The 27,731-nt window shown below is 34.8% G+C and overlaps 1 protein-coding gene across 4 annotated transcripts in view; it reads right to left on the reverse strand.

Moving 5' to 3' along the window:
* Window positions 1-27,731, reverse strand: part of LOC149578649 (forkhead-associated domain protein) — a 161,071-nt gene that overhangs the window by 13,219 nt on the left and 120,121 nt on the right. Inside the window, exons 3-5 of one of the 4 annotated variants that reach the window (XM_089830645.1) lie at window positions 24,092-24,588; window positions 23,820-23,899; window positions 23,119-23,669 (exon numbers count right to left, since the gene is read on the reverse strand). In XM_089830645.1, coding sequence (XP_089686771.1) covers window positions 23,860-23,899; window positions 24,092-24,588 — 537 coding nt within the window. In that variant the 3' untranslated portion in view covers window positions 23,119-23,669; window positions 23,820-23,859. Of the gene's footprint in view, window positions 1-23,118; window positions 23,670-23,819; window positions 23,900-24,081; window positions 24,589-27,731 lie in introns of those variants that run through there. The other 3 variants (XM_089830640.1, XM_089830643.1, XM_089830654.1) reach the window with 3 other exon arrangements.

Below are 27,731 nucleotides of genomic sequence, written 5' to 3' on the forward strand. Positions count from 1 at the left end.
AACATTTCTAGTTACATGACTGGAAGATATTTTAGTGTTCTTAACTTAGTTTTCCCCAAGATGATAGCATTCAATATAACTTCGAATACTTTATGAGATCATAATCTACCTTTAATCCAAATACAACATCCTTGAATTTTAACCATTTTTTTCAGGTCGTTAAGATTGGGTTATCTGTTGTGATTGACCATGTACAATCATCAATACCAATTTTAAGTTTTACTTATGTTTACTCATCAGTGTCATATTTTAGAAAGAATTCATTAGCTTATTAAAATAATGCAATTAAAAATCCTTACTTTGTATAGTAACATCCAAACTTCTACACTTAACATGGACCCATTATTGCCCAAGTGTTACGATCCTAGGCTCTGATACAATAACATCATGCCCAAAATTAAAGAATAAAAACACACCAACAAATTATTTTTTAAAGGTAATAACATCTATGTTAAACACATATAAACATCGAATTCATACCGGAAGGATGATGACATGATAAAATGGGTTCAAGTCACAAGGTTTAGGTAACAATTAAATTTTGATTATATTTCATGAGGATGCAGAGTCAATATTCAAATACACAACACAGGTTCAAATCCCTAAGTTCTAGTGCTATAGGAACACTTAGTTATGATTGATTAATTTGGTTGATTAAAATCTAGTTTCATGTTTAATAAGTGTGACATCATGTTCGAGAAACATTTGATCAGTAACATAAGTTACGTCAGGTTTGATTTGATATCTTTATACTTGATTAAATATACTAATTCAATCCCTTGGGTATACAAAGTTGCACTTGTAGGTTAACCTATCAATATCTTAATACTGTGTCCTGATTACTAACATAACCTATTAGAACTAATTAAATCAGTAAATATTCACCATAGAACTAATTAGGACATACAATTTATCTATGAGCATAATCCTTAACAACTATCAAGATTTCTAGTGGCATATGACCGATAACACCTTCGAGCACTAACATGGGCACTTACTAATCCTATGACACTCTCTTGCAAATACATTAATATAAAACTCAAATAAATCTTTAATGAGAATAATATAATGTACACACACACACACGTTACTTTACACCCCCTATCACCATTTATCTCTAACACTTCACCTAAAGACTAATATCCAAAATCTATTTAATAAACTTCATTAAATATAATTCCTAATATTCCAATCTACACTTTAAGTTATTCAAACTATTCAATAATTATCAATCCTTTAGGATATCCTTATTATACCTACCAATCCTAACTAAATCAAAAAAAGATAAAACAATATTCCCTTTGCTAATTAAATATTCTACTACAAACATTTTTATACTAATCTAAATTAAATTCCTATGCACAAACATTTAAATAACATCAATCAAAAAATAAAAAGATAATATATAATATTAAAATATCTCTCACTTTACACCCACACCCTAATCCTACTTAATTAAACTTATACTTACTAACTTAACCACTAAAACTTATTAACATATCATCTAAAACAAATATACTTTCAAACAAGAGTGCATAATCATAAATTAAAAGAATACAACAATATTTATTAACAACTAAACTAACTTACATTCCTAAACTACCCCTATGTCTATACCTATCCTAGCCCACATACCCACTTGTCCCATCCTATCTGGATGAGCCGGATACACTTCCCCATGCCTGAGCACATTTTCCAAGCCATATTATGGTGTGCTTGGAAAACTTTGGAGGTAGAGGATGTAAGTTTAACTCACCAACCAATCCAAGGGATACAATAAAGTTATAGGTTTAATTTTTTTTTAATGCCAACTCATGTTCTAGCTCAAGTCAACATATGTACAGTAGAAGTATGCATGCGATCTTGGGGAGACAAGAAGGAGGGTGTTGAAAAGATGGGTTGGGTCCCATCCAAATTTAAAGGGGATTCTAACATAAGTTTGAAAATATGCATTTAAAATGCAAGCCATGAATCCCCATGTCAGCATGGATCCTTGGAAAGTTTGCAGATATGGGTGGTGTGGAACCCACTCATCCTCTCTAAATTTTCATTTCTTTAATATATTGGGTTAAAATGTCATAAAGGTTATTTATTTGAATAATGATTTTAATAGAGGGTATATGTCAAGTGGCATTATTTAATTGACTATTGAAAGTTGGAAATTTGCATGGGATGAGTTTAATTTCTTCCCATATAATTTCCAGAGACATGTATGGTCACTTTTGGAAATAAAATGGAAAGTGATTTACAAATGTAGAAATAGGTAATTTTAATAATTTTAATTTCTAGGGTATTGTTATTAGGTTTATCTCAAATGCTTTAAGGTGTTATTAATAGGTAGTTTACATGTGTACCAAACTGAGTTTTAATATCATGTTTAACCATTAATTCCACTAGATTAAATTAAGATGTAACTATATAGAAATACATCAATTTGATCATTGAATTTAAGTTATGAACTTGAGTAAACTTATCCATTTTGGATTTAATATCTCAATGAAATGTTATGATTCTACCATCATCAAATCTAATTCTTTCATGATTGAAATTCAAGGTTACAAGAGGCTAAATTATGAATTGAACTAACTTTGATACTTTTCTATTCAAATACATTTCAAAGCAAGAATTGAAATGAAACAAATCCTAATCTTTTACAATTCAATACCCTTATTCATACAACAATTACTTTTCCTATTATAGAAAGTGAAATCTACAATATCGAATACTTCATTAGGTCACAATGAAGATATAAATCCTTTCCCCAATACAAGAATACAAAGTTCAACAAGGAAGTGTGATAATGGAGGAATCTCCAACACTAGTGACTCAAGAACTACACCAAAAAATTCATTCCAAGTTTTCTCACTTATTCAAATTGATCAAAATATACAAATATGCATAGAATAAACCATGGAGAGCTCACCTCCCAACATAGGTATCAAGGAGACCACCCACTAAGCTAGGAGAACCAATAACAAATGGGTGACAATCAACTCCAAACCACAATAACTCAAACACAACAATAAAAACCATCCAAGGTATACACAATGAGATTGACCTTGGACCCATGACAAATAGGTGAAGGTGAATTAACATGTAGGAGATTGCCAAATGTAAAACATACAAGAAGCATACTTCTTCCAAGGCTAGAATTCACATACAATTTCCATACTTCTTCTTATCTCCCCCAAAGCAAGATCAATAACATTGGCATGCAAAGGCCCATACACCTTTTATGTATTCCCTCTTCCAACCATGAGAAAAGACTCTACACTTCCATGGAGTCCAACTAACCCCTTCCACCATACTTAGCCACTTCTTCTCTATCCAAGGGTGAGTAATGTCACTACACCCTTCACAAATTCCCTCATTCAAAATCAAAAAATGAACACAATATGAATGAAAACCTCATCCCCTTACATTACAAAAACACAAAATACATGGAGCACATATGCAAGAGAATGAAATAAATTACTAATCTATTTGCAAACAAAAATAATAATTCCATGTCAATGGAGGTGACCAACCTTCACAAGTGTTATGGTAAAATGGTGTTTAAGAAGAGCCTAATCCTTTTCTCTTCCTTCAATCCAAAACCCTAATGTCTCTAAAAGAATAGATTGGGTGAACACCCTCTAACTCCTCAAAGGAACTATAAAAAGGCCTCCAAAATCCACCCACCAACTAGCAATAAATTTAGAATTGATTATAATTCCTTTGGCCATCATCATGTCCCCTATCATAAATGCAAGATTGGAAAGGAGTGTGGGTTTGGGGAAAGATCAAGAGTCTACTCAATTTTCGCTACATGTGGGAAATGGTATATTAAAAGGGTTACCACGGCCACTAGGGGGTTCTAGTAGTGTCATAAATTTCCCTAATCTATACCCTAACACTTAGGTACTTAGATTTAATTAAAATTGGCCCCGAGGACCACTTTTTGGCCTCTAGAAGTGAGTAGAAAACTTTGATTCCAAATAACCTAATTGGTGGGACTTTACAAGTATCTCCAAATCAAAAGGGTTTAATTAGGTTACCAATAAGTCAGTTAGGTTTAGGATTACATTGTCAACCTTAGTAGACATTTCATTTACACATACACATGACAAGTGTCAAGTGACACTATAAAATCACATTACACAACATCTAGTATGCCACTAATTACAAAATGAAATCACTTAATACATACATACAAATTACGGTCACGAACTAAATCACCTAACAGTGAGGTTTGAATCTCTTCATTAGATTTAACCTTGGATTTATAGTTTGCACATAGGGTTTGTTATTGTTTCTCAGATAATTTCTATAGTAACTTTCCTACGCACTCAATTTGAATATCAATAGTTTGATGAAATCGTGTGCGCGCGCGCGCGTGTGTGTGTGTGTGTGTGTGTCTGTGAACCAAATTGAATTATCAATTGACTGAACATTCTACATTCTCATTTTAATAAAATTTTCATTGCTAAAAAATATGTGTATAAAACACTTATGTAATTCAAATACTATGATGTAGTCCCTTAGTTTCAGTCTTCAACTTTTGAAACATAATTCATCTTTTTTTTTTAATCTAATTCTAATTAATTTAATATTATCAAACTAAACCATCTGAATGCATATAACATAATCATCAAGGTACCATAAATAACGTCATCATCAGAAGGCAAAACTTCACATAGCATCATTAGTACCATTCAATATTTAAATAGTCAAAACAATGTAGCAAGTCTTGAATCACAGGGTATCAAAACATGAACGTATCAACTGATATTGATTTCCATTAGAACACTTAAACCATAAAACCTTAATTCATATCCATTATCATAATAACCTAGGTCCATAACTTCTATCACCGATTTATATAAATGTATCCTAGAGAACACATGCAATGTTTATGATTTAAACCATAATTCTGAGAAACCAAATAACTCATCTGAATACAAAAATATAACCTCTTGTACATAATACCCTAACAATCTTAACCCTAAGGATGAACTAGTTTGGAGGGATAATGCCAATGGGCTCTATTCGGTTGCCTCTGGGTACTCTGCTTTATGGAGCTTAAAAGAGTCTCCCCCTTGGTCAAGGGCTTGGATCCCTGGCCTTACGCCAAAAGTCAACATGTTTTTTTGGTTGGCTCTTCAGGACAAAACTCTAACCCAGGAAAATCTCATCAAAAGAGGTCACACCATGCCCAGCAGATGTGTTTTGTGTAAAGAAGAGTTTGAGATAGGCAATCATATGTTCATTCACTGTTCTTTCTCCAGGACAGTTTGGGGCATCCTCACCCAGGACTTAGGCCATCGTTGGTGCTTTCCTTCTAACCTCCTGGACTTTTTCTATCAATGGCATGGCTTGTTCAATAGATCTGTCTTGAAGGAAATTAGCTCCTGGATCCTGCCCTATTTTTGTTGGAGCATATGGAAGGAGAGAAACAATAGGATTTTTAGAGATAGGGAGGAGTGGGCTTTAGTTGTTGGGAGGAAGATTTTCAGTAACATAAAGGAAAACTTTTCTATGAGGAAGGGGGGAGAATTTGAGATAGGAGGCAGGATCAAGGAGAAGGTTAAAGACAATTCGAGGAAAAGATAGGAAGCCAAGTGGTTCCTTCCCCCTGAAGGCTGGCACAAAGCCAACTTCGACGAAGCCTCCAAGGGCAACCCTAGCTCCTCGGGTAGTGGAGGCATGATAAGGAATGAAAATGGAGATAGTATTGTGGCTTTTTCTCTCCCGCTAGGATTCCAAACCAATCATTTTGCAAAAGTGAATGCCGCGTGCAATGTTGTAAAACTGGGTTTTGAAATTGGTGTCACCAATTTATGGCTCGAAGGGGATTCGAATAACATTATAAAGTGCATCATTGGCAACTCACATCCATCATGGACGATTGCAAATCTAATTGATGAGACTCATGAGACCCTCGCCAAATTTAATAGCATCCACGTCACTCATATTTTTCGAGAAGAAAACATGATTGCCAACAAGTTTGCAAACATTGGGGTCGGCGCAGACCAAAAAATGACTTGGCTTCCTGGAATTTGTTTGCCAGCGGACGTTAAAAGTTTGATCGACTTGGACAAGATCCAAGGAAGTACGGAGAAAATCAAGCTATAATTATGATTATGAAGGTTTTAAGAAATAAGGGTACTTTTGAAAATGGAAGCATGGAAAATCATAACTGCAGTAATTCATTATTGATTAATCGACACGCTTTGTGGGTTGCTTTTCACACTCACTTCTAGAACAATAGCAAGGCTATTTTTCTCAGGTTATTGTAACTCTCGGTGGTCCCTTTCAGTCACAGAGTGAGGAGCACATGAGTAAAGAGGGTGTGCAGTGTGCAGAAATGGTAGGCGGAAGGTGCAGAAAAGAGCCGGTGGGAGATTTTGAGAAATGGAGAAGTAGGGAGAAAGTGTGGGAAAAGCTACAAGAGGGTGGGGTTACCAATTATATCATGAAGTTGCATGGATTTGATCAGGAGGTGACCAAAAGCATGGTGGCGTCCTGGAAGGATGGCAGGGTGAAGATGAACAGGGTCTACTTCCAGATAACAGAGGAGGTGATTGCGACTGTCACCGAAATCCCTATCGAGGGTTTTAAATTCTTCAGGGATAAGAAGCTCTCAGCCAATGCGGTTAGGGACTTTGTGGAGAGTGAGAAGGAACTGAAGGTATTGAGAAAGATTAACACTTACTATGTCCCCGACTCCATGAAGAAGCGGTGGAGGTATGTTCTGAGAGCTATTATCGAGTACATCACGTTGGACCCTAGGTTTGATAGAGCTCGTACCCACCACTTTGTTATATTGAATCATTTTCGGCATAATGCTAATATTTCCTTTCCATATTATCTGTTAACCTCAATGAGCAAGGCGGTGGATAGCTTCAAAAAGAAGCCCATCGCAAACCCAACTCTGCACAAGGGGCTGCTGCTACTTATCCACGAGCACTTTAAGGCTCAGACCATAAGCATCGCTCCCCCTCAAGCAGAGAAGGTGGAGTCTGGTAGCTCCAGTTACTCCTCTGACTCAGATGAAATTCAGAGCCTGAACTCTGAGGAAGGAGGGATCTCTTCTTCGAGGAAATTAGCAACTCACCAAGCTAAAAAATTGCCCTCCCCCATAACTCCTAGCAGAAAAAGCCTTGGGGATCTTGGGCAGAAGCCTCCTGAGAAGGATGAGGAGGGAGTCAATGAGGATGAGGAGGAGCCGGAGTCTGAGGAGGTGGTTAAGGAGATGTAGGAGGAAATTAAGGATGAAAGTGGAAGGAAGAAACGCAAGAGGGAGAGTTTGGAGGAAGTGTGCTCTCAGTTTGAGGAGGCGTATGTGTTGCCCCTTTCTCTTGTCCACCTCCAAGCCCAACCTGAGAAACAGAAAGAGGAGAATGCAGGGTATGCAGAAGGGGAAGTGCAGGTCAATGATAGGAGGAAAGCTTGGATAAACTTTAATGTCAAGACTTTGAAGATGGGCATCTTCAGGGAGGCCATGAATCCCCAAATCCTCGTGGATAATCAAGAGGAACAGCGGCTGGAAGAACTCATTGATCTGGCGATAGTGGCTATTTCGGACAGAGCCAGGGAGACAGGGATGAACCTCTTGAACAATGCTCGTAACAGTATGATTGACAATTTTAGAGCAATCAAATGGCTTTTCCACGAGCTGGAGGAGGTCAAAGAATAGGTGAAACATATTGAGGCTACAAGGAATGGATTGGATGCTAACAGGAGGACGGATTCGGCTGATAGGCTCAGTTTGGCAGAAAGAAGGATACACAACCTGGAGAACTACAATCACAACCTTGTGAATCAGATGTTCTCTTTGTTAAGCTCCATTAACAACAACATCATCTCTCTTACAGGATGGATCAAAGACAGAGAAATGCAAGATGATAAGGAAGGAAAAGACAGGGATGAAGCCAGAACGGAGGACGACTCCGCAAAGGACAACACATTCCTGATCAGGACCAGGGGAACCAAAGGGAGCAACAGCTGGAAGCAGAGGAGAACCAACTGGCCTTCGAGACTGCTTAGGTTATGCAAGAGCTGGAGCGAAAGAGCGAGGAATAACTCTCGCCTGTTCTTTTTTTTTTCTTTGTCTTTTGGCTTTTGGTCTGGCTTTAGGCCGTGGTTTTACTTGTCTTTTTTTCCTGGTCTTTTCTCAGAACTCTCCTTTTTGGCTAGGCTTTATGCTTATTATCAGCCTCTGAACTTATACTTTTTTGGCTGGGCTTTCACGCTTATTATCATCCTTATATGTTTTAACTATTGGGTTTTAGGATCCCTATAAAACGTGTTTATCTAATCAAAAACAATCTTAACACATCATAATGTACTTTTAATATTAAAAATTAAGCTACTTAAGGGAACTTCTAGTGAGTTGATAATCTTTTCATTTGAATTTCTACGAATTCATAAGAGGCAAAGTATTAAGTTATATTACAACAATCATCAAATCATTATACCTAAGATAGCTATAATTATCATAAATTCCTCTACATGTTTTCTATCAAGAACAACAACATTTTCCCATGCTATTGCCTTGTTGTGCTCATATATCCATTCAAATATCCTATAAAGGATTTAATAGATAAATTCATATTTAAATAAGTATATACGAGGAGGGGTCTTCAATCCTCCCCCACTTCCCTTTGACTTCCTCCTAGAAGTCACACAAACTAAGACGCTCATCCCACGCTAGACCTTTTCTTGGCTTATTCCAAAATTTACTCTGATACAAAAAGAAGGATTTATAATTCACATATACACTAAAAGATAATAATATATTTACCTAATGCCCTTTACTAAAAGTGAAGTTCAACCCATAACACCGACATGGGTATGCTTCCCAGGGTCGAACATTTCCTAAAACATATAGGTCACATATATATATATATATATATATATATATATATATATATATATATAATTCTAAACTTGTATGAATATAATTATAGAGTCTGTCATAATAAAAATACCATAAGGTGTTCTAAATTTCCAAATACTCACTCATTGAGGTAACAATTGTACGAGACTCCCTCATATAGGGTTTCCTTAAAATGCAACTTGAATCTTTATCAAAGGTTAATCACTTTTACTTTAGAGTTTCCATTGTGTGTTCATTCCTTGATAAGATACTAAACTAGTCCATTGCTACACATGCACCCTTTGGCATCTAAAAGTTCATTAGGTTAACTCATAACTTCAACAAGTTTTATTTTGGGGTGAAACCCATTACACATAATAGTCAACGAATATTCACTAGTCCTATTATTAAAGTTCTAGGAGAGGGTGGGGCATGAATACCTTCACTAAGAACCCCATACCCAAATGCTATACCTCCATTTGATTGTCATGAATCCCTTTGGTAGGCCTATCATATATCACTTTGCCAACACAATTCATAAGAAGGTTCCTCAAACTTTAAATTGAAAATCAAGGATGAAATATTCAATATAAAAGTAATAAACGAAAGAAATTTAGAGTGGCCACAATAGTAAACTGTTAATCAAGAATTAAAGGCATGTCCTAGAGGGTGAAATCCATTACACATAACAGTCAACGAATATTCACTAGTCCTATTATTGAATTTCTGGGAGAGGGTGGGGTGTGAATACCTCCACTAAGAACCCCACACCCAAATGCTATACCTTCATTTGATTGTTAGGAATCCCTTTAATAGGCCTATCATATATCATTTTGCCAACACAATTCACAAGAAGGTGCCTCAAACATTAAATAGAAAATCAAGGATGAAATATTCCCAAGGTATCCTCTTCTTGAGAAGAGAGTGCCCAGGGCATCATCTTCCTTGGTGTTTAGATTGATATGCAAATTGGAGGCTTGTCCTCTCTTTTTAGTGAGATTTATATATTTGCATTGTCCTCTTTTGAATTTTGAGCTCTAAAATATTGTGAGAGGTAAAAAAGTAACCTATCTTTCCAAATTTTGGTAAAAATAATCAATATTTCAAGATATCTCCTAAAATTTCATGTCAAAGCAATCTCAACCAAGATTTCAAGAAGTTTAAGGTGTTTCCAAGGAAAATTTGTCTATGGATCAAGTTTTCCCCCTTATTGAAGACCAAGAAAATGAGTATACCATAAAGGAAGAAGATTGTAGTGCAAGCATCCATCCACATTTATTCAATTCTTCAAATTGACTCTCTCTATTCTCTAGCATTGTAGAAAACTATTGCATCCATTAGAAAAGTTTTTGTATTTTATATTTTACATTTTTATTTTTTGTGTAAATTCAAAGTTATTGTATCAACATACTTGTCGCATTCAAAGAAGAATTTGTATTGCCAAGGTATGATATACTTTCATGTTTTGAATCTAAACTCTATTGTATGATAGAATGTTTTCATTTATTTTGTTTCATTTCAAGGTTGAGTCCAAAATGGATTTTGACCAAGGTAATCCCATTTATATAACCTTCTTCCCCATTTTGATGTTTGTAGGGACAGGTGATAAATCTACCATTATAGATCTAGAAAGAAAAGGACTTGATGAACAATCTAAAACTTAGATCATTGAAAAGTATTGGGAAGACTACTGGAGTCCCACTTGAGCATAGTGTGTCATTTTCCTTCCACTATGAAATAGGAAATAGGATCAATCTTCCTTACATTCCTTGATCCCTTTTTCTTTATCAATTATACATGAATTACACCTTCCATTTACTGTACATATTCATCTACAAAATTATATTTATCTAGAGACAAAGTCATTTCCTCAATAAATTTGCATATATGTACTTTCAAAAGAAAAGGGAGGCTAATTTGACTAAGACTTGGATTTAAAGGATAGCAAGAAATGTACATATTTTAGTAATTTTCATCTTTTTCTTGTTATATGTAATTTTTTAATTGTAAAGTGTTTCAAAAGAAATGTATTTCATTTTATAATGCATACATTGTCTACCAACACTCAGTACTTTTGTACATGATGGATCATCCTTGAATAGCTTTCTTGGATATTAGTTATTAATATGAAAATGGTATTTTTGGCATTCCTCTAAATGCTTTGCCTTTGAATATTCTTGTAGAGATTATTTCCTATTTGGATAGTGCTATATAATTTGTATTTGTCATGTCTTTTACAAATTTTTGGTCTCTATAGTAGATTTTGTATATATGTTCCCTTTTATATATTTCTAATTGTGTGATCTTCCTATCACGTTTGGAAAGGATAAATGTAAAATATTCATTACACAATTAAATAAAAGAGTTATAATAGGTATAATTTAAAATTAATGTTTACTAGTTTACAATCTCTTGTCTTATATATGGTTTGAGCTTCGGACTGATGGTTAGTTTTTGAATAATTCAAGTTGAATGCTACTTATTGATTTTGTCTTGAAGTTTCTTTATAATCCAAAAAAGATTGTTTATTTGTCAAGTATTACTAGGTATTTTGTTAATTTGATACTACTATAACCAGAACCCTAGAATTCACATAATTTAAATAAGGAAGACAATAGCAGTCTGGGTGAATTCTGGTAATATGTGGCCTTTACAGATTGTAAGGAGATGGAAATAGTTTGTTGTCTTTTGGAATATTTTTAGCTGATTTCTCTCAACAAGTAGTTGGCTAGTCTGGGTAGTCGTCGGTTAAATTTCTTTTAAGGGGTACTATTTTTTCAGGGTTCCTTTGAACAATGAAGTTTTAGAAAAATTCCAGATTATTATGTATGGCCCATTCATGTAGTATTTTATCTTCAGTGCTCTATCCCATTAATATTAATAGAATCACTTTAAACTAAATGATATACATCCAGCAAGAAAGGGGCTATTATTTTTATGAAATATCTTCAAGCATTTGGCAGTCTCTTTCCAATTTGGGGATGTTTTTTATCAGATTCTTCAAGAGAAATCATTATGGGTATACAATTTTGATGTTTTATTATTACCTAGAGGGACCTTAATGGTCCAGGACTCTCTTTGTCCTAGCTAGGGGTGAAAGGGCCATGGAGGTTTCCAATAGTAGTTCTTCTAAGGTTTTTTCATAAGATTTCAGTATGTTGGAATTCAGCACCACCATATCTATCCTTTTTTAATGATCTTCTAAGGGCTCTGTAATTTTATGCTAACAATCTGATGAAAGAATTAATCTATATCTTGGAGTGTTTGATTACTGCAGATGGAAACTTTAGCATATTATGAACTCGGGCCATCCTTCTTCTGGCTTCACAGAGGATCTCCACTTCTTTTTCTCAATCCTTTTTGGATATTTATCAATTTAAGTTATTGATTAAACTCCTGTAATAGGGGGTATGCCCCCTAATTTTCTTTGTAAAAGAGCAAATGCCCTCTTCAAGTCCCAAGTTGGGCAACTGTATGGAATCCAAACTTCGGTCCCAGGCTATACTGAGGGTTTTCTTCACCCCATTTTTCCCTCTAATGCCTACACTTGAACGAGGACTTGTAAAATTGTACATTTGTGAAATTAATATAATGGGCATGTACCTTTTATTGATCAAAAATAAATTAAAAATATTCATTGCACAATTAAATAAAAGAGTTATAATAGGTATAATTTAAAATTAATGTTTATTGGTGTACAATCTATTTATTTTGTATATTGGTGTAATTATTGAATCTCTACTCAAATGCATTGTACTATAAAATTAAAATCAGAAATGAAAGTAACTTGTAAGAAATTATAAATTAGGTCAATGTTAAATGGTACTGATCTATAAGTAATAAAAGATGAACTTGTAGTCGACTAGTGGTTCAATATTTATTTTGATTCAACCAGTCAAGAAATCTTGTATCATCCAACTTTATGGAATACTACATTACCCTTTCACTTTATTAGAAACTTCCATAGAAATATAGAATCTAGGTCGTATAGGTACAAGGGAGTTGTAAGAGATGAGAATGGCACTTGTATTGTTGTGGCGTTACTTACCTTGGGAATTTAGACTAGCCACCTTGCAGACGCCATGAGTACCTTCCAAACCTTAAAAGTTACAAGGTGTTAAGTCATATAAATGAGTGAATTGAAAGAGATTCCACAATATTATAAAGTGTTTGAAAGGTGAATATAAAGCTTCATGGTATATTGATCATAATGACCATAATTCAATAGTTATAATCCAAACCTCTAAAAGGTGTTATATTACCCATTCCTAACATGAGACCAATAAGGTGGTATATGGTCTAGCGAACATTGTTGTTCAATATCAAGCAATTAATTCTTTGGAAGCAAAAAATAATTTTAATAAAGACACTATCTCTCTCTAAGGTGGTATATGGTCTAGCTCACATTGTTGTTCAATATCAAGCAATTAATTCTTCAGAAGCAAAAATTAATTTTAATAAAGACACTATCTCTCTCGTTAGATATGATTAGATCAATGGTAAAGCTAGAAAAATCTCAAACAAAGATGGAGAAGATTCATGGTGATATGACAATCAATGTGGGTGGTGGAGATTGTCTTACGTGATAGATTACCATTATTTCTAATTACATATCACACATTTTTTTGGTAAATTTGTGGAGTTCTTTGCTGTGTTTCCATTTTGACCAACACAATCTAGAATTTGAACTTGCTAGTGCTCGACTCTATTAATTTGAATATGGGTGGAATGTGTTACTTATAAGGACTGGTAGAATAATGAAGCTATTTAATATAGGTTAAGGAAAGGTGGGGTGAATCTCTATCTTGAGAAGATTCATGGATACAATAGGAAATTCACTAGGATCTCATTCGAGAGTGGAACAATGGCATGATGAACCTATTTGACAAAGAGGTTGTGATTGACAAGAAACTAATTTTGGAGGATATTGGCCTTTCTAGAAAGGGGATGAAATTCTTCAAGGATAAAAAGTTTTATAATAAAGCTGTAAAAAGGTTTCCGAAGGAGGAAGAAAATGAATTTCTGGTGAAAGGAAAAATTACTTATTATGAACCCAAGAAAATCAAGCCTCTCTAATGTGAGGTTTTGAAGTCAATAATGAAGTATTTTACCTTAAAAGGTACATACAGTAGGGTTCATGGTTATCACTTTGTGATGTCATCACTTGGATGGAGAGACCTCAAAGAGATCATTCCAATCATAAAGCAAGAGTAAACACAATGGAAGAAACAAGTACTTAGAGGGAACAAAGTGGGTTCAAAATTTATTTGTGGAAAGTCATATGTACAAGTGTTTGACAATATCCCTTCTTACATGCTAGGATCATGCATATCTACTTGCTTAAAATATTTGGTAAGAGACATTAGAACCAATTCCAATGAACCATTGTCATTTCTCTGGCTAAGCTCTCCTTAAGAGATATGTTATGTTACAATATGTAGGCATCATGACACATAGGTTAGCCTCATGATCCATAACATTCCCCAAGAACAGGAAACATATTACAAAAAATAGGTATGGTCCCAAATCATAAGGAAAAAAAAGACAAACTATTTGAAATCTTACAATTACATATTTAGGTCTTCACATAATCCAAGAACGTAGCTAGAACTGCCACTAAAGGTCAACAATCATAGATTTCCATTGCAAGATCAAAATCCATAAATGATCATGAAAACAAGTAAGAACCTGCTACCCTAAGAGAGAACAAATCACAACTCAAGAAACCTAGATCCAAATAAGTTGTGAACTTAGGAAAAATAACAAGACTAGATTCATATTATACTCCAAACATAGAAAATGATGACTCAAACAAATTAAAGGAATGTTGAATCGACCAACAAACTAAAATAAACTAGCAAACTGTAAAAGTGAAAGCATTACATTTTTTGTTGATGCAAGGTTTCTCTGAACCCAATATGTTATTGCATCAGATACTCAAGGTTGATAAGAAAGTGAGTATCTCACTTTGATACCTAAGAAGAATCAAAATGATCCAACTTATCCTAAGAAATCCAAGAAGAAACTTCAATTAGTCAATCTTTCCACTTGATCAGATACTCTTTATACTCTTTACTTCTTGTACCCCTTCATATTATGTTATTCAATACTTTATTTATCATGTTCAATTGCTTATTAGGATATTGTTTCTTCACATTTGAATCATTATTTGAACTTCCTTTAGCTTCATGATACTCATCCGGGTCTACAATGTTGAACATAGGTAAAATATCCATATCTTCAAGTAACTAACTCCATAAGCATTCATGGAATCAAATCTCTTCAAGAACATACAAGGTCCAAACTTCATCATCTTCAATTTTTTATGTCTCAACAGGAAATCTTTGTTTCTTCAAATGAACCATAACTTCATCTCCTTATGAGGATTCCATGTGTCTTTTAGTCCTATCACCCTTCTTTTTATACTTTTGATTCATACTTTCCAAATGATGCTTGACCTCTATTAGAAAGTAAAGTCCACCAATACAACTGAGAGAGGGGGAGAGGCAGGGGTGAATCGGTTATAGAACTATTATAACAATTATCAACCTTATTAATCCTTATGCAAGTGAATAATATAACCAACGATCATAACAAGATACTCATACACAATAACACCAAATATGTTAACTAGGGAAACCCTTGATCATAGGGAAAACCCCAGTGGGGATGGTACCCACAAAATGAAGTACTAATATAAATGTTCCTTGTTAGAGGATGGACCCTGTTAGGAGTCAATAAATACATTAAGTACATATCGCTCCCTATTAGAAGACTTTGAACCCCTATTAGGAGATTCCAACATTGTTAGGAGTTGTGCCAACCATGTTAGGAGTTGTAGAAGGAAGATGGACCCAGTGTCCAAATAGCTTCAAGGTTAAGATCACTGAACTCACTGTCCAACTGATATCCATATTATTCCTTATAGAATAATAGAAATGAATTGTACTTGTACTTCCTTTATCCTGTCAACCAAACTTCCTCTTCTGATCTCAATACCAAATCACCAACTTCACATCCAATAATCCTTTGGATCACTTACTCGCATTTACCAAATACTTCACATATTCTGCTTAATTGCATACATCATCAAAAGGAAAATAATCTTTCTTTATACCTTAACTTTAAAATAATTCCTGTAGTCGACCTTGAGGCTTTCCCAATTAATTATAATAGGACCACATTAAGACAATTAATTATTATACAATTACACAACACTATCGGCTTGCAGTCTTTACAACTTCTCAAATGTACGACCTCAGATGTTGCGCACTCGTTGACAACATCATCAGATTGTCAACTATCACTGTCTAACCTCGCATATCACAATTCTATCTTTGTTAAGAGATACAATCCCAACATCAAAAACAACTTCTTAGGTACTCTGTCTGCAAAGAGTTATCTATAATTCAACCATATCTTCTGCATATCTTCGACTTTCCTAATGCGCACTTAACCACGTCATCAAGAAACAGTGTAGAATACATCCTTAACCGCACTTCACTTGATCTTTAATACTCCATCTGTACGACCTCATTCTTTGTCTATTACTCTACTAGTCTTCACAGAAACATTGTTATGTTGACATCAATGACAAACATAGTCATGAATGCAATATGTCAATCATGCTAACAATCTCCCACATGCTCTAGCAATGCTTAGGATAGTCCCCCAAAGGAATCCCATCATCATTCATGCTAAAAATCTCCCCCTTTGGCATTGATGGCAACATAGATGAAAAACATCTAAGTTCCAAAAATACCAAATCAACACTCTATTGTTGTTGTTGTTGTTGTTCTCTTCTTTTCAATTCCTCTTCATCGATCAAATCTGAAACTCACAAGAACATTATTATGTCTGCACCTCTTCTTTAGGATCGACATCAATTGTTCACACTCTGATTCTCAAGAACAACTCTCAGTCTTTTATGCAATCTCTCCCCCATCACATAACATAGGAGATGTCTTTCATGTATATACTTTCTCCCCCATTAAAGGATCTTCTCCTCCATTCATGGTACTTCTCTCTCCCCATTCATAGGAGATGTTTTTCATGCATACTCTCCTCCATTGACATCAATGACAAAGGCTTCATTATGGCAATCATCTGCTCCAAGCCTTCAATTAGATCGAGAGTCCAAAGACATTGTTCTAAATCAGCTGCCAAGAGTCCTTGATGACTCTGTTCATCTCAGATACTTCCCCATATAGGAAGCATCAACATTCAGTCCAGTCAAACAATAGTGCTTTATACCACTGGACAAATGCAATCTTTGCATCATCTACTCAAAAGTGGGCAAGGGCATAACCCCAAGCATACCTCGCAAGTACTCAAATGTATCTTTAGGCAAGGGCTTTGTAAAGACATATGCAATCTACTCTTTAGTACTTACATACTCCAATCTAAATTCTTTCTCTGCAACTTTCTCTCTCAAAACATGATACTTAATAGATATATGCTTAGTCGTAGAATGCAATATAGGATTCTTAGACATACTCATTGTACTTGTGTTATCACAATGATAATAGGTTCTAAAAATTCTATCCCAATATCCTTGAGCATCTACTTCATACACATGATCTGATTGCAATTATTTGTTGCTGCTACATACTCTGCTTCAATTGTACTCTGTGAAATACAATATTGTTTCTTGCTCAGCCAAGAAACCAATCTTCTAAAAAATGCTCCACTACTACTGCTCTTTTTGTCATCCATATTGCTTGCCCAATCCACATCAGTATAAGCACATAAAGTGAAATCACTTAATCTATCATACCATAATCCATAATCAGGTGTACCCATTAGATATCTAAATATCCTCTTTACTGTTGCATAATGAGATTCTTTGGGAATAGCTTGAAATCTTGCTACTATCCCAATTACATTCGCTATATCTAGTACGGTGTGAGTCAGATATTACAAACCTCCAATCATAGATCTATAATTCTTCTGCTCAATTGTACGTGTCTTATCTTTGCTAAATAACTTGTGACCAGTTGTCATTGGTGTACCAACAAGCTTACAACTTTCCAAGCCAAATATTTTCAACAAGTCTTTCAAATACTTAGCTTGTGATATGAAAATAGCATCTTTGTTTTGCACAATTTGTAAAGGAAAAGCTTCATCTCACTAATCATACTCATCTCAAACTCATTCTTCATCTCTTCAACAAACTTATCACTTGCTTCATCATTACCTCTAAAAGTTATGTCATCAACAAATATCACAATGATCAACAAATCATTCTCAATTTGTTTCAATTGCAAATTACTATCTGTCGTACCTTTAGCAAATCCAAGTTTTGCTAAATACTTATCCAATCTTGCATAAGAGGTTCTCAATGCTTGTTTTAGACCATATAGTGTTTTCTTCAATCTACATACCATGTCCTTTTCTTATGTCAAAAGAAATCCTTCAAGATGCTCAATGTAAACCTCTTCTTCAAGTTCTCCATTCGGAAATGTTGACTTTATATCCATTTGATACACTTAAAACTTCTTACTTGTTGCATAAGCGAAGAACATTCTTACTGCTTCCATTCTAGCTACAAGGGCATATGTTTCTTCATAATCTATGCCTTCTTGTTGTGAATATCCTTTGCATATCAATCTAGCTTTGTTTCTCACAACTTCACATTGTTTATTCATCTTGTTCCTGAATACCCATTTAGTTCCTATAGCATTCTTGTCTTTAGGTCTAGGAATTAATTCCCATGTCTCATTCTTCACAATCTAATCTAGTTCTTTCTTCATTGTTTGGATCCAATGATCATCTTTGCATGCCTCATCTATGCTCTTAGGTTCAACCTGAGAAATCAAGCATATTTCCCTCGTGTACTTTGTTTCTTGTCATCACTCATTTATCTTTGCTACCAATAATCTGTTCAGCAAGGTGATTCTTTGCCAAAGTCTTGTTTGGTGTAAGAGTTGCTACCTCAACTCTTATCTCTTCTCTTGGTTTAGATCTTTGTTCTCCTCTTTGCTCAACAACTTGTACATCATTCTACAAGTCATTGTTAGTCTCAAAGAAAACTTCAACATTGTATCTAACAGATCTATGATTATCATCTTGCTCATCAAAATTGTAATCCATCATCCTTTCTTTAACTCCAAACTTTTAATCCACTTTCACATTTGCACACTCAACAATTGTCTTAGTTCTATGATTAAAACATCTATGAGCTTTGATTTTCAATGAGTAACTAAGGAAAATACCTTCATTGCTTCTTGGATCAAACTTACCAATATCATCATCTCTCTTTATGTAATACTTACTTCCAAAAAATTTAAAACACTTCACTAAGGGTATATGACCAAACCATAATTCATAAGGAGTTTTGTTTTACTTTTTTATGATTTGCACTCTGTTCATGGTGTATATTGTGTATTGATTGCTTCCCTCCAAAATGTCTTAGATACATCATTCTCAAACATCATTGCTCTCACTACCTCTGATATAGATATGTTCCTCCTTTCTGCTATCCCATTTTGCTCAGGGGTCTTAGGTCAAGATAGATGTCTCTTAATTCCATTCTCTTCACAAAACATGTTAAACCCCTTGCCTCTATCTGATCTCAAACATTTAATCTTTACACCAGATTCATTCTTAACTCTATTCTTAAATATCTTGAACTTTTCAAATGCCTCTGACTTTTCTTTAAGAAATGTTACCCACATCATTCTAGTGATATCATCATCAAAAATCATAAAATACCTTTCTCCATAGAAACCTCTTGTACTAGTAGGGTCACTTAAATATGTATGAACAATTTCCAACTTCTTTGTAGTAGTGAACTTCTTGCTAGGAAATGAAACCTTCTTATGTTTAGCCATTATACATTCCTTGAAAACAACATTAGCAAGCTTCATGATTCTAGGCAAACCTTTGACTACAAATGTACTACTAGCCTTCACAATGTTATCAAAGTTTATATGACAAAACCTTTTATGCCATAACCAATTGTTATCCACTTTTGCAACCAAACAAGTCATCTCAGTAGGATTTAATTGAAACACATTACATCTAGATCTTGTACCTGTTTCAATTAGCTTACCATCATTATCTTTGATGATACAAGTCTTCTTTGTAAACTACAAATGATAACCTTTGTCAACCAACTATCCAACACTCATCAAGTTATGCTTCAAACCATCAACAAAGTAAACATCATCAGTGTTAATCTTTCCATCAAGAGTAATAGATGATATCCCTGTGATGTGACAAGCTACATTATTTCCCACTCTAACAATTCCTCCATCATGATTTATGAACATAACAAACTTGTTCATCTCACCAATCATATGATGTGAACATCCATTGTCTATAATCCAATCATATTTCTTTTCAACTTGAGAAACTAGGGTTTTTTCTTCTCTAATTTCAATTTCAAAACTCTCTTCTTTTATAGCCACAAATCCTAACTCGTCATCACTTTCACTCTGAACTCTTTCCTCGGATTCATCATCTTCGTTTGCATACAAACAATCTCTACGTCTTCTAGGCTTGAAATTTCTCTTATACTTTTTCTCTCTTTTAGGACACTTAGAAGCAAAATGGCCAAATTCATTACAAGTCCAACATTTGAAAATTTTCTTACCATTTGGTTCTCTTATCACAAGCAAGTCTATTCCTTTTTTAATCTTCCTATCTTCTTCAAATCAAGATATCTCCTTTCTTGCACTTGCATTAGTATCTTTATTATTTTGTATGCAACAAAAAGATTTTGGATCCGGAAACTCAATGCTATGTTTTGTACACAATTCTAATATCTCACCAAGGAATTCCATCTTCTGAATATCAAGACTAAATTCATCAGACTTCAAACTTTCTTTTCTGAAATGACCCACCATTGATCTCCCAAAGTTGTTAAACTTTCTCTTCAAGGACTTGGTGCTCTAATACCAATTGTTAGAAAGTAAAGTCCACCAATATAACTGGGGGGGAATTAGTTATATAACTATTATAACAAAAATCAACTTTATTAATTATTAACAATATGAGCAATATAATCAGCAACCATAACAAGATACTCATACACAATAACACCAGATATGTTAACTAGGGAAACCCTTGATCAAAGGGAAAACCCCGGTGGGGATGGTACCCACAAATGATGTACTAATATAAATGTTCCTTGTTAGAGGATGGACCCTGTTAGGAGTCAACAAATACATTCAGTACATATCAATCAATGTTAGGAGACTTTGAATCGTTGTTAGAAGATTTCAACCATGTTAGGAGTTGTGCCAACCCTATTAGGAGTTGTAGAAGACAAATAGACCCACTATCCAAACAGCTTCAGGGGCAAGATCGTTGAACTCATTGTCCAATTGATCTCTATATTATTCCTTGTAGAATAATAGAAATGAATTGTACTTGTACTTCCTCTTCCTTTGTCCTGTCAACCGGACTACTTCTGATCTCGATACTAGATCACCAACTTCGCATCCAATAATCCCTTGGATCGCTTACTCACATTTACCAAATACTTTGCTCTTATTAGCACACTTCGCAATTCATCCACATCTCATTCACACTTTACCAAAAGGAAAATAACCTTCCTTTATACCTTGTCGTCAAAACAATTCCTTAAGTCAGCCTTGAGGTTTTCCTAATTAATTATAATAGGACCACATTAAGATAATTAATTATTTTACAATTACACAACATTGTCGGCTCACAGTCTTTACAACTTCTCACACATGCGAACTCAGACCTTGCGCACTCGTTGACGTCATCATCAGATTGTCTTTTGTCACTGTATAACTTTGCATATCAAGATTCTATCTCTATTAGGAGATACAATCCAATCATCAGAAATTACTTCTCAGGTATTGTGTCTGCTTACTGTTCTCTGTAGATCAAACATATCTATTGCATGTCTTCGACTTATTTCATGCACACTTAACCACGTCATCAGAACATAGTGTAGCACATATCCTTAACTGTGCTTGATCAGATCATCAATTCTCTATCCATGCTACCTCGTTCATTGTCTGCTACTCTGCTAGTCTTCATAAAAATATTGTTATGTTGACATCAATGACAAACATAGTCATGAATGCAACACATCAATCATGCTAACAATCTCCACATGCTTTGGCAATGCTTAGAATACTCCTCCAAAGGAATACCATCAGCATTCATGCTAGTAGTGTCTTCAAGAGGTGGGCCTACTAGTAACACTTCTATTCGAAATGTTTATGTTCAGTCTAATGGTAAAGCTCTATTAGACCTGCTAGTAATGCTCTAGCTAGTTCTGAGTTGGTTGTTGTTAATATCACTTCAATCACTCCTCCGTTAGTTGAGGATAGTGATTTTGTTGGTTTCTTGTTTTAGTTAGCATTGTTGGGCTTGACGTTCCTCCTTTGTTGGACGAGGATGGCCCTGAGTTGGCTAGTCCTGAGCTACTTGCGACATCTTTGAGGGATGTTGGGTCTTTGGCTCCAAATTCTTTGAGTTGGAAGGTTGTTGCTACTAAAGTTGAGGAAGCATGGATCATTGTGAAAGATAAACAATCTAAGTGCTCATCACAAACATTTGATATGACCCTTAGGTCCCATAAGAAGGGGACTAAAGGTAAATCCTAGTGGATTTTGGTTGTTGGTTCTTCATTGATTCATCTATGGCAACATTTAGATACTTTTTTATATGGTTGATATTTGGCTTTGGATGGCATGTTGCTTGCGCCAAAGAATCTTAATACTTTATATTTCGATTTAATATTTGAACACAATTCCAAATCCCTTAAAACTTATTTTTACATTAATCAAAAATAATATTAACAATATTAACCAATATATAATCTTTATATTTCAATTAATTATATCATAAATATTAATTAATTAACTATATTCATTAATTATAATGATTAATTATTAATTGATTAATTACTCTTAACATAATCAATTATAGTTAAGAAGGAATTTACAATCTATTTGCATAAAAATATATTTCTATATGTATTATTTTGGTTTTCTTTTTGTACTTTCTTGTTTTCTAACCACTATTGAATTATATCTTCTTAATTTCTTGTAATTAAGTTTGGTTTATTTTTCTAATTTTCTAATTTAATTATTATTTTATTACACTTTCTTCTGTGCCTAATTCTCGGTTCTCTCTCATCGTCCATCTAAACTTTGGCTTACTAATAATTGCGTACGTATACATGACAAATATTGACCGAAACAAAAGAAATTTGAGGCTCCCGTGGTTTACTGCTGGCTTAATTAATTAATAATTAATAACATAATACGCTATTTGGAACTAGAAGATGTGTTTTTAATATATGTATACATTGCCATGAAATCCAGCGTGAAATTGATCACCTTTAATCATTAATACTTGTAACAACCGAGACAGCTTTCCATGAAACCCACAATCCCATTTTTTTCTTTTCGTTGTGTTTAGATATTGGCTTTTCAATGTATCGCTCGTTGCTTACAGCTCTTCCAATAGATAGTACAGAAGCAAACTAGACACAACAATCAACTCCATACCATCCTTGGTTACCAAGCAATCTCCAGTTCAGAATTTTCTATAGAAATACAGCTTCATATCTTGTCTATCTCAAGGTAGAATGGGATTGCAGAGGAGATGATCATTGGAGCACCTCACGGGAAAAAAACAAAACATGGAGTAATTCCTCAAAAATACATTGTTGAATTTTAGAGATTGACCAAGGTTAGGGTATTCGATATCCAAACCATTTGACAAAGTTTGTTTGGTCTTGACACCTTCCAAACAAGCATGCATTTCTATCTCTCAGTGAATTTTTTTCAGCCTTTCTGGGCATCATTTGCAACTTGTTCTGACCAAAACATACACAGGACCAATAATATTACTCCTTGCAAGTTAATATAAAGAAATAGTGTACATAAAATCCATAACTGGCCAAGAAAAACTCTTATCCCAAAATATAAAAATTTGAAGTAAACAAGATTCAAATGATACATTTTACCTTGGGCTATTGAAGTAATATCTTGAGGCCAAAAAACCATTCACATGGACTTTTTTCGATGACTTAATGCACCTGCAATTCTGTGTACACAAAAAAATATCAGAACTTCTCTCCCTAGCGCACTTCTTCCCCAAGACATGAATGTTGGTGTGCATATGCACAAAGACTATAACATTATAAAACAACTACCGAACTGTATGATGATCCATATATATCACAATTCCATGCAACTCGCAAACTAGAGTTTGTGGACATAACATACATCAGCATACCTTGCTCTGGCAGTTTGCAATGCTTCAAGGATTTCTATTGTTGCCTTCACCTTTCGATTTGATAACCTCTCTGCTTCATCCTCAAGCAACAAACATGAGAATTTGTGCAAAACCTGTAGCTTTGTTTCCATTTCAGCTATTTGTTGATCAAGATCAATTAAGAAGCTCTGATATGAATCAATCCCCTTGAGAACTGCAAGAAGATGATCATATCTGACCCCACTATCACTATTTAAGAACTCCTTGGAATCTCCTTCCTGATTTGTCTGGCTTTTACTTTCAGTAGCACCAATCATGTCAGTCCTCAATTCATTTTCATTCCCATCAGTTTTCTTGCCATCTGGCTCAAACTGCTCTTCTAAATTCTCCATGTTCAAAGAAGCGCCTTCTGTGGAAGAAACAACTCTAACTGGACCTTCACTTTCTTTCCCAATATCCTTCTCCAAACGAGTAGTAGCCAAAATTTTAATTAACTGTGTTTCCTTTTCTGAGATTGCCTGTGTCAGCAGATGAACACATTCGAAATGTAGAAAACAAATAACAATAAATGATTTCATTGATGACTGGCTCTTTTTTTCTCAAACCATCATATATATGTTTTTCATTTAAATTTTAGAAATGTTGCAAACTAATAGAAAGTGGAACAATTTTAACAATTTGACTTAACATCTTTTTATCCAAATTCGTAAATTACAGTTAGACTAAAGAAAACATCACACAGGCACTTGTGACATCCAGGGATGACAAATGGAGTTCAAATTATTTACTTGAGGCCTATAGAGAAACTATCCTAATAGGTATTAAAAAACAATATTATGGAAGATGATCATCCAGAACCAATGACCATTCGGATTCCTACCCACCTGAACCATGGAATTTTTAAAATCTTTTGTAGAGGTTGAAAAGCTATGTGCTATCACATTTAGATTCCCAACCCAGGAGAAGTGGTTGTTACTTTTCCAGGCCTATTAATAGTTTTGTTTAGTCCATTTAATATCATTAGGTTCTTGCTCATAAAAGAGCACCCATGTTATCCATATTGTTTGTATCATGTTTTCCAATTCAGGATGTTTTGTTATGGTATATTCTAGTTCTCCTTTTAATGAAGTAAATGTCTTGTTTTGTTTTTAGTTAGGTGATTCAAGAATTTTCAGGCGACGTAGAAATAGGCGAGTATTTGGTATGGTTAACAGGAATTATAAAAAAGTTGAAAACCCTAAGGTAATATTTTGTGAAGTCCCTTTTTTTATAATTTAGGACATTGGGACAAACACTTAAAATCCGTTGTCTTACTTCTCTGATAATTTAATGTTTTAAGAGTGAACAATCAATATTACTGTTATAACTGAATTACAATAATGAATTGCAATGTGCTCACAAAGACAAAGAAGAGTGTTATAGTAAGTACTTGCTATTTCAAATATACCAATAAAATTATGCAATATACAGCCCTTGCTGTCTCTAATCTGAAAGTAATATCATCCAATAGATGGATATGTTATAAGAGATCTTTAAGATCTATGCTATGACAACAATGCCGTGTCTAAGAGCCACTTATAAATCTCCCGCTTTAGACTATTGTTGAAGAGTTTATTGTGCTGAGATTATGGATACTTCATTTGCAATTCTATATAATCCTTCAGAGATATGTCTCTCTCCCATCCGCCAATCACCCTATCTTGCTTAATTTTCTTCAACATCTCAACCAACGTGAGAGTTCGCATTTCCTATTGCTCCGCACTAGGAATGAATGTTGTCACCAATGACCTTCTGCACGTCAAGAGGTTGAGTGCTTCTTTCGCCCATTCGTGGAGCCTTTGTTGACTTCTTCTTAGCTCTCTCAGTGCATCAACCAACCCATCACTCGGCGCCATGATTTGAATTCAATACCCAACAGGCTAGCAAGATCACTAACTCTAATACCACTGTGATGTTCCCCAACAACACACCAAGGTTTCTAGAGGGAAGACACTCATAAGAAGTACCTGAGGGAAACTACCCGAGGGAAGCACCCGAGGGAAGCACCCGAGGGGGGGAAGCACTCGAGGGAAAGTGTCCGAGGGAAAGTACTTGAGGGAAAGTCGCAAGTGAAAGCACCCGAGGGAAAGTACCCGAAGGAAGCACCTAGGTGAAAGTGCCTAAGTACTCGAGGAAAAGTTATGATGCCATGGTACTGTTTGAGGAATGTGCCGACGGGAGTGAGCTAGAGATGTTGAGGGGAAGATATAATCCACTAAATACACCAAATAATACTCAGACACAGAAGCATGCATCAACACAGAGATCTAACAATTTATTGCTGAAACTCAAAAGATTATATTTGCAAAACAAAGATGGCGCTCCAAATGTGCCAGATCCGAAGCAAAGTAATATAAAGACGGAATAGGGTGAGGGTTGAATCCCACCAAAACTAGAATAGCCAAGTAAGGAAGATCTTCCACTTTCGAAATGGCGTTCAATACAGAATTCGAACAAGAATTTGCAGTACAAAGAAATAAACCAAATCACATATACAAACAACTTTCTACAATGCTGCACATAAATAACCCCTTCGGAAAAAATTCCTGACAATTTACAAAAGAATGCTGACACGGCAAACACCTACGAATAATTAATAAAAATTGGGCCCCTTTATTAAATAACTAAAGGTCTAAATAATATTATTTAAATTTTGGGACCATTAATTATTTATAGTATTTTATTAAAATTGGGGACAATACAATAAGGTTTATACTTTGGCCACCCAACATCTTAGCCTATTGGGATGTAAGAGAATAGGCTAAGTTTGAATTTTTGGGAAGTTACTCCTTGGAAGGGAACATGACATATATTTAGAAAGGAACAAACCCTTTAATGATCGAAGGGTCATGATTGATCATCTTCATAACAACTGATTAACCTTTGATCTTTTTCAGGATTTGTTATTATCAGCAATGGTGGCATTACGACCTTCGATGCTTAATTTTAATATTGGATAGGTTCATATACTTAAACTGATTAAAAACTTGTTAATACAATGTTCAACCCGTAGGTGAACAGGAAAGAAATATATAATCAATGCGAAATACTATTCATTATCAAATGCTTTCCGTACATAGCAATGATGTTTCATACAATGATAATGATGCCAAAATATATAAGTGTTCATGACATTTATAATGTCCGAAACGGTCCAATGAAACAACACAATCATGTCCACACCGATAACTGTCTAACTACCCTTTTTGTCGGACAACATCATCCCCCCCAAAAAAGAAAAGTCATCTCTTGGTAACTCAAAAAAACTAACAAAATTAGGAGACAACAAACATACAAACATAGAACAATATAGACTAGGGAGGATGTTGCATCCCTGGAGTGCTCTGCTGTCGACTTAACTCATAAACTTGATCTGTGCAAATGTGTAAATCCTTCTGTGTCCATGTGTTAACCTCCACTGCCTCCTTCAAAAGAAGTGTTGCATCCATGGCCTGGGCCTTAGCTGTCTGCAATTCTTGTTCGGCCGCCTATAATCTTTGTTCAGCATTCTCCTTATCTCGCAAGAGCGCTTCGCACTCGATTGCCCATGTTGTTTGTTGGCTAACCAGTTCAGCAGCTAACTTCTCTCTAATTTCCCTCTCAACTGTCACAGACCTCTCAG

Source organism: Cupressus sempervirens, chromosome 1 (genome assembly GCF_028749045.1).
Source record: "Cupressus sempervirens isolate cs-2001-9-10 chromosome 1, ASM2874904v1, whole genome shotgun sequence".
NCBI classification, from domain to species: Eukaryota; Viridiplantae; Streptophyta; class Pinopsida; order Cupressales; family Cupressaceae; genus Cupressus; species Cupressus sempervirens.